Source organism: Phragmites australis, chromosome 14 (genome assembly GCF_958298935.1).
Source record: "Phragmites australis chromosome 14, lpPhrAust1.1, whole genome shotgun sequence".
Taxonomy (NCBI): Eukaryota; Viridiplantae; Streptophyta; class Magnoliopsida; order Poales; family Poaceae; genus Phragmites; species Phragmites australis.
Genome location: NC_084934.1, coordinates 24,582,868 through 24,591,545, shown reverse-complemented (window position 1 = coordinate 24,591,545; position 8,678 = coordinate 24,582,868). Strand labels below are relative to the sequence as shown.

Genomic DNA, 8,678 nt, shown 5'->3' with positions numbered 1-8,678 from the left:
TGTCATACTAACAAATAAAAATAGGAAAAGAGATATTGATCGCTTACTCTCTCTTTTTGAAAAACTCCAGCCCTACTGTAGAAGAAAACTTTATTAGAGAGATCATAGCAGCTACTAAACTCAACTATACAAAGCCTAAGAGTAGGCTAGACACAAAGTAACAATAGGAGAGGAAGCAAACTGTACAAAGTTGTTAATCGATTGGGATAGAGAGGAGTGCAAAGAGTTGATCACTTACTCTCATTACGGTCCGCAATATGAAAGTCTCTTTTCCATATATATGTGCCCCTGTATTAAAACCATCACGGTGGCTGCTATTTGGAAGTATATACATAGGGACAACACCCTTGATGGGGTAACGAGAGAAACCTTAACAAAGAGAGTGCTTGTTATGCTCATGAGCAGCTTGCGAGGTAGCTTGAGCCAGCTCGTTAACGAAACGAGCTAAATCTTGAGTTTGGATCCTTAAAATTGCATTGAGCCATAACGAGCAATGAACTCCTTGGTTGTGCCACTATTCTCTCCATTTTTCATGCCTTGGGAGCCCAGGGTTCATTCATGCATGATATGTTTTCCCTTATGCAATGGAAAATGGAGAGCGGGGTATGTACATGCTGCCTTTCATTAAGCGGCACTGGCTCTGGTGAAGCAGAGGGAGCAGGAGGTTAAAGAAAGTGCCGACAAGTAAGGTCCACATCCATTAGGGCAATATAGACGTTTACAAAGATTCTCTCTTATTCACCCGAATATTGATATTTTAATGAATGTGGTGTCCATCAGCCAAAATTCACTCTTTTATAGTGTCTTTCATCAAAGATATGAAAATCATTATCTTTCGGCAAAAACCACATACATTAAGAATGTCCAGAGCAAAACTTGTACTGTAACAAAGCTAGAAATAATGCATTGAGAATTCAACGAAGGACAGACCAAACGCAAGCAAGCACAAGGCTGTGCACAGACTTGCTACAATACTAGCTTCTGTTGTGAGTTCCTTTAAAAAATACACACAAGGATTTCAATTTACAACGCTGAAAGACAACGTCGACCAAGTCACCTTCACTGAGATTGAGGCGAAGTCAACCTCTATCTGTTGACTGGTGCATCCATGATTGAATGCTTTGAAGGAGCAACAATGTTCAGTGTCACTGCTGTAAGAAGGCCGCGAACCTACCTTGAACTTCAAATCCATCCAAGTATCTATCACTACAGCAACAACAGACCTCCTTAAGCCACGCGGCTCACCAATGGCACCATCAAAGAGCCGGATTTCTTCACCTAAACCACTTACAAAACAACTGAGACACAAATTGAAACTGCTCCGCACTTCTGATATGACAACTTCTACCGTCGCCTCAACTGCGTGATCAAGAGTTGATACAGTTATGTCAACTGCTCCACAATGGCCATGGATGCGTCTTGTGAATGTGATTGTAGAACCTGTGTTTATTTCGTCTATGAATGATACACCATCGATCAGCTGTAGATCATCTTGTTCTTGTTCTCCTGTCTTGATCCTCATGTCATACTCAATTGCAGTAATGTAACACAACTCGATTCCTCGCTTAGGGCCAGTCATTTCGACGAGGGAACCCTACAAAATTATTATTATCTAGTAGCTCTTCATATAAAAGCAAGAAATATCTGCAGTTAAATATTTCCGTTATGATGTTTCACTGGTAACAATAATTAGCTAAAGGGATATTTTACAGTTGACGACTAAGATCTTTGTCAAATATCAAACCGAATGGTTACAAAGTGCATAACGGTTTCAGAGAGGGAAAATTGCCCCCACACAATTAATTTGATTTTATTTTGAATTACAAATATTTAATTATACATGCCTGTGTGAAATGAAAAGAGAAAATAAATGACTTTTTTAGTGACGGGATCGTTCATGCTATGCACATTAATTTGCATGTAAACAAAGAAAATCAATTTCTTGTGGTGTACTAAGTAGCAACCAAGAGTTCAAAACTGTTCCATTTCATTTTGTTTGGAGTACGTGATACTCACTTAGTTTCATAATTTAGGTCAGTTCTCATAGTAAATCATAATTTCACAACATAACACTCGGTATAGTAGTGGCTTATACAATCCAAGTATCATTTTGCTACTTCTGGACAGATTAATCATTAATCACATGGAGGCATCTTTTTGCAGTTATAACACCAAATGTTACTAAATATGTAAATAATCACACAATAAATATCTGTGGCACAACAACTAATCCTATGTCTAATTATTAAGGAAATCAAGACTGCAAGCTGTGCCTACATCTATTACATAAATCAAGAGCAAAGTTCATACAACATTCACACTATATACCAACTTTAATGATGTAAAAGAGATTAAGTGGTTGTAGTATGCCATCAAAAGTATGTATGATCCAATCTCGACTGTTCTATGAATGTGATAAGTTTGGCCTTATATTGTGAAATGAATACAATAATTTGAAATAATTGTAGATAAATATGGGTGTGCACCTGTTCCACGATGATGGGATCATCCCTGCTAAAATTGACGACATAATTAAGCAATGGATCCAAAGCATCCCGCATTGCTATGTATCCATACAACTCTACCGAGCCACTGTCCACAGGAATTTTAGCCAACTTTAATGAGAAAATTTGCAGCATGGGTGTTGGTGAATGGCTCTGGCAAGATCCATAAAGAAACACGCAATCTTTGATATCTGAAAACGTCATTGCCTCGAACCGAGCTTCATAAAACATTACAAGTTATATTGTGATTGAAAATTAATATTCTAAACAAATACTTGCCATACGATAAGTAAATATGCTCCTTGAGGATTTCATGGCTATTGGAATATTTTATTTTCGTATGGGTAGAAAAGATCTATGTTTTTTATTAGGAATTTTGCGCCCTCAAAAAGTATTTCTGAGGAAACCCCAAAGAAAATAGCGTAATATCTAAACACCTAAGAAAGGAAAAACTCTAGTTTTACTCCCCAAAGTATTTCACAACCCACTAACCTATTTTTCGGTTAGTTTACCCCAGGAACTACTAAAACATGGTCATTTTATACCTTAATGAAATTTGTCTTTTTTGTTTCTCTCTTTCTAGAAGTCTTTAATTTTTTAAGTTGAAATTTGTTCAGTGGTAGAGGACACATATCTTATGTTATAGAATATTTTCATAATTTTCCATGGCTATTTGCATAGTTGGGAGCGCCTAAAACCTATTTAACACCTCTGCTTATAGTCATGAAAATTGTGAACATATTCCGTAATATAGGGCATATGATGCCATCTGTCACCTCTCAAAATTTCAGTGTAAAATACATTTTTTTTTATAAAGAGAAACAAAATAGACAAGTGTCATTAGGGAGTGAAGTGACACCATTTTAGTAATTCGAGGGGTAAAGCGAATTGAAAAGTAGTTTAGTTAGTTATCTAGACTATAAAAAACCTTTGGGAGAAGATATGATATCTAACGAATTAGTCTAAAGTATGTTGTCCTATGCGAGGTGCGAGGCCCAAAACAATGATTGAGAGTGAGTCGAAAATGAAGACAACGGCCAATGGAGCAAGCTACAATTTGCTTAAGGCACGACAGTTAGCTGTGTCCTACTTTTGTAAACACCTAACCATGCAACCCCCTAACTGACATTTGGTGAGAATTCCCTTTTTCTGTGGCAACGCATCAGCACTCAACCAGTAAAAGTAAACAAAGTAATGCAAAATTAACCTCAAGATTTCTAAATAGAATATGTCAGCTGACCCTATAGCTTGAAAATTTTCCTAAGAAAAAAATTAAAAAATAGGAAAAGGAGTTATTGATCACTAACTCTCGTTACGGTCGGCAATACGAAAATCTGTTTTCCATGTTTTCCTTGCATATATGTTTCTGTATATAGAGCCATCACGGTGATTGGTATTTGGAAGTATATGCATAGGGTATACACCGTCTTCGGGGTAGCCATGGCCCTCGTATTCTTCCTCATCAAAACTCACCTCGGTTTCCCCCATCGCATCTTCTTCACCCTCGCCGGGAGGGCCCTCGCCACATAGAAGAATGACATCCTCGGTAACCTTCCTGGCATCTTTCTCACCATCGGTGACCTCCAGAATTTCTGTCCATGCATCTCGTTTGCCATCGGTTGTCTCCACGATTGTCCTACAATCATCTTCATTGGAAGAAGGGATGAGGCGGAGCCTGTCTGGCTTACCCAACTCCTCGCCTCTGACTCCACTGGTGCTGGCCATGTTCCGAGATCCATTTGGCAATCTATCACCAAAGAGCACAAAAGGTAAATCTTAGAATCTGACTCAAATAATTAGGATGGTATATCAGACAGGATTGAAATCGTAATGTTAATGTCTGAAATCGATTTTTGTATTTTTTATTTTATTTTTGGGAGTCATATGAGATTAACTAAAAGATTTTATTCCCTTTTGTGCCTCCAACAATCAATATAAGAACAGTAGCAGCCTTTTCCGAATAAGATCTAAGAATTCTCAAAGTTGGTCACAGTCCAGAACCTCAACTTTATCAAACCAACTGAAGGCGCAAATTTTAGCATCAGAACAAGAAAACACACCGGGAAACAAGACGGACAGGTGGATTGGAAGGCGCCATGAGTGGAGAGTCTCGTCGCGCAAGCGCTGGTGACCACCAGCGAGGCGGAGCAGAGGCCATGAAAGGGCGGAGAGATCGCGAGGCAGGGGAGACGCGGTGCATTGGGGCAGGAGAGGTGGCGACGTTACGGCGTCGAAGGAGAGGAAGAATCGAGCGTAGGAGGATTTGCATCTGCTCCACCTCGCGAATTGGTCTCTTCCTTCGGAGCTGAGTGCGCGGCGGCGGCGGGGAGGGGAGGGGAGGGCAATAGCCGAATAGGTGCGGGATTGGCGGTGGTGAGCGGGCGCGATTTTTGGATCGAGAGATTTCAGAATTTAACACTCAATTTGCGTCCCTTCCAAAATGTAACACTCAATTTACTACCATTCAGAATATAATACCAGTACTATGAATTTCTTCATTTCTTACCACTATGGACTATTTTACCCTTTTTTTCTTCCTTCACCTCTTCTCTCTCTTTTCTCCTCCCATTCCGACGTCGAGCTCCTTTGCCTGCCATGGCCGGCGAGGGCTCACCGGCGGTGACTCCTTTGCTCGCACGCGGGAGGAAGGGGCGCTCACCGGCGGTGACTCCTTGGTCTGCCATGGCCGACCATAGCAGCACGCGCCACCATCAGCCAAATCCCGCGCCTCCGAGCAAAATCCACCGCGCCCGAGCCCCGTTCCTCCATAGCCTGGTCGTGTGAAGCCTCGGAGAGCTCTACCCGACGCTATCCACCGTTTCTCCGGCCCGATTCGTCCTCTTCTCCATCGGACCGAGCCCCTTCCCCAACTCTAGCGGCTCTATTCCACCCCTCACCGACGCGCCGCCGTGCCACAACCTTCCCCGGCCGACCGAGAGCACGGTGAGCTTCCCCTCGTCCTCCTCCTCCTTTTGCGCGGGTCGCTTTTCCTCTGGTCCGTCCGCATGAGCCACCCGCCCCCGCCCCTCGATGCTCGCCGCTGGCCACCTGCCAAAAAGGGCTGCTTTCTTCGACTTCCATGGCAAATGCACCACCTTTTCCCACGGATTCACTTGGATTCGCTCCCATGAACAAAACAAAACGAAATCTTTGACAAGGAAACCGGAACACAGCAAGCTGAATGCGAGCCGTGTTGGGGGATGAAACGGATGGGTAGGCCAGTACCTCAATGCTGGCGAGCGGCGCCTTGTTGAGCCGCTTGAGATGGCTGTGCACCTGCCGCTGCCGCAGCATTCCCCGCCACCGCTGCAGCGACCTCCCTGCATTCCCCGCCGCCTCTCCCTCCAAGAAGAAAAACGCCATCGCCACGACGAGCACCACCAGGCACGCCCGCACCGCAGCCATGGCCACCCTGCAAGCGGCTGCGGCTGCGGCTGGCCGAGCAAGCGAAAGGACGGCGCTTTCCTGTGGCCGACGGGTGAAAAAGAAAGCAGGGGATGGGCACGAGGGGAAGGCGAAGGGAAGCGGACGGGCGCAGTTAAAAATCCATCCGTTGGTGTCGTTTTTGCTTCGGCTGCCGCGCCCGCTGCTCTCCCATCCGGATTTGGATCCTCTAATTTCACCGTTTGAAGTTGGGGAATTTAATATTTTGCCACTCTCTCGGATGGCTCACTCTCAAATACCATCTACCCGAGTTGTCACTCTCAAATACCATTTGGGACCCATAAAGATTTTATAATTTACCACTCTAAGCCTTTTTCAACCGCCACCTGGTATTTTAATTATTTTTTGACTGGTGCTGAGGTGAAAAGCAACTAGAATGAACACCACGAGTGAGGGGGGCTGGTCCTGAAACTATCTCGTATGTGGGGTTAATGCGTGTGAGACTTAGGCAGGATGGATTATCGTCAGCTAGTAGAAATGAATGCACCAAGGATTTAGACAGGTTCAGACCGCACGGAGGCGTAATACCCTACTCCTGTGTGTCTAGTATGTTATCAATGCTCCTTTCATTTCCTTCCTATCTCTTCTTCGGCTGTCTATCTCCTTTTCAAAGTGCTCCCCCTTTTATCTACCGGGGAGGGGCATTCAGGGAATGCCCAGAACGAGGGCACAAGTTCCCGTAAACAATAAATGAAAAGTGACCATCATTGGTCTACAGTTGATGTTATAGAGGGTTGAAAATACATCCCTCGGACGGGTCCATTGGTCTTCGCATTCCAGCTTTAGCAGGCACAAGGGCGCTCACCGGCCAGCTTCTGAATACTCTCCCATACCCGTTTGGGCAGAGTAGGTCTGACGCGGTCTGATGTGACAGGACGATAAGTCTCGTGCCCATCAAAGATATCTTCAAACCGTCTTTCTTCATGAGCCCCGCGAGGGGACATACGATGGGATCCGCCGTATTAATTGTGCCCACGCCTTCCTGCCAGGCGGCGGCAGGGACTGGCGTATTCAGTACGGCAGGCGTGGAGGAGAGTGGTTGGATGTGACCGTCCACGCTCCCCATTAAATACGGCATCGGGCCTCCCACCGACCGACATCTCATCGTGGAGTCCCTGCGGGGTCCACCGACATGGGGCTTGCCGGGTGCTCGGGGCTCTCTGGGTGCTTGGGGACCAACTATTCTTGGCCCCGAGCACCCACTCCCGGACCTTGCTTCCCTCGTGTCCTCGGGGCTCTCTGGGTACTCAGGGACCAACTGTTCTTGGCCCCGAGCACCCACTCCCGGAATTTGCTTCCCTCGGACCCTCAGGGAGGTGGTCCCCGAGGGAAGACGCCATGTGGCACCGTGCTGTCCTGGCCTCGGGACTCTGGAACCCCCAGATCTCATATCACCGACAGTACTCCTCCCGCATTATCAAATTAATTTTTTGCCACTCTCTCTCTCTCTCTGGGGGTGCATGGGCCATAGGCAGGAAAAAGTCCAAGAGAGCGTGGTCTTTTCCTGAGCCGGTTAAAAGAATTCTAAACATAATTAACTAGGTTTTACTGGTATTTTGAACTGATTAACCAGACATGATTAACAATTAACCAGACATGAGTAATATCCTGGTTAAAAGAATTTCAGACATCAGACCACACAAGTCAGACCCAACATCCAAATGAGCGTAAGTGATTTTCACAAATAATTGTGCAGACAGGTTTTTGTCTCATGATTTTCACAACTAAATCACTAACAGAGTAGCATAAGTGAACATACAGGTTTTTGTCTCCTGATTACATCACATAGTTCTTACAGACATAATTAACTAGGTTTTGCACACAAAACATACATGTTTTTGTCTCCTGATTACATCACATTTGAGCTGCCATAACGGTTCACTTCTTGCATACAGACATAGTTAAATGACACATAATGGTTCACTTTTTCCTTGGAGTTAACTTTTTCCTTGAAACTGGTGAGGTAGGAATTGGAGTAGAAAGTAGTGTAGATTGTGAGCACCTTTCTCCTGCTGCCAAGGTTAATTGCCTTCACAAAATTAATTGGTTCAGTAAAACAGATTATGAATCACAAGTAAAACAACACAAAAATGGATAGAAAAGCTAACCGCCTAGTTACTGGGCTAGGGCTACTTGTCTGTTGAGCTCTAGGGCCTGCACAAATCTTGATAGGAGTATCCAGAACTTCCATTTATTGCTTGTTCTTCTTCCTTCCTACCCGTGTCTTATTTTTGGGAGCTCTTTTCCTGATACAAAACATTATTATATCAATCATGAAAATAAAATATGAACATTGCAAGAAATTATGACTACACAATACCTCTTTTTTTCTAGTCAAGGAGCAGTTAGGGCAATTTTTTCTATGTCCTAGTTCACCACATCTAGGGCATTTAACCTGCCTTTTGATGCCCTTGGTCTTCTCTAGGAAAGAAGGAATCATGTTCTTCCTTTGCCTGCAAACTCCCCTCTTGATTTGCATTGGTGGCAGTAATTTGAACCCCTTGTCCACCTCTGGCCACTGACCTCTATCTGTGATGTTCGGAATTATACCTTCATATGCTTTTCTAAAGCACAAGACAGAGAAGTAATCATCAACAAAGTCACTCATTTGAGGCTTCCTTTTGGTTGTGATAATAGCCTATGCATGAGAGCATGGCTTGCCACTCAACTGTCACTGCCTACAAGTACATTCCCTAGTGCTTAGGTATACAACATGCTTAAGAATCTCTT

The 8,678-nt window shown here is 44.1% G+C and overlaps 1 protein-coding gene across 4 annotated transcripts; it reads right to left on the bottom strand.

The window, feature by feature from the left end:
- Positions 1 to 882: 882 nt before the first annotated feature.
- On the bottom strand, positions 883 to 6,059 carry LOC133891391 (uncharacterized). Of its 4 annotated transcripts, XM_062332108.1 has the most exons (5): positions 5,730 to 5,781; positions 5,011 to 5,616; positions 3,812 to 4,251; positions 2,487 to 2,722; positions 883 to 1,594 (listed from the first exon to the last, which is right to left on the bottom strand). In XM_062332108.1, exons 3-5 carry the CDS (start codon positions 4,227 to 4,229, stop codon positions 1,019 to 1,021), a joined length of 1,230 nt encoding a protein of 409 aa, XP_062188092.1. In that variant the 5' UTR covers positions 4,230 to 4,251; positions 5,011 to 5,616; positions 5,730 to 5,781; the 3' UTR covers positions 883 to 1,018. The 4 variants fall into 4 exon arrangements, with proteins under 4 accessions (XP_062188092.1, XP_062188090.1, XP_062188091.1 ...); XM_062332106.1 differs by lacking the exon at positions 5,011 to 5,616 and having other exon boundaries at positions 5,730 to 6,059; XM_062332107.1 differs by lacking the exon at positions 5,730 to 5,781 and having other exon boundaries at positions 5,011 to 5,721.
- Positions 6,060 to 8,678: the final 2,619 nt, after the last annotated feature.

What these genes read in the sequence shown, in the direction of transcription:
- LOC133891391 (XM_062332105.1), bottom strand. Translation starts at nt 4,773, where the DNA reads ATGCAAATCCTCCTACGCTCGATTCTTCCTCTCCTTCGACGCCGTAAC. An exon ending in CCTGTCCGTCTTGTTTCCCG is followed by an intron (nt 4,252 to 4,564) that starts GTGTGTTTTCTT and finishes CTTTGGTGATAG; the next exon opens with ATTGCCAAATGGATCTCGGA. An exon ending in TATTGCCGACCGTAACGAGA is followed by an intron (nt 2,723 to 3,811) that starts GTTAGTGATCAA and finishes TGTTTTATGAAG; the next exon opens with CTCGGTTCGAGGCAATGACG.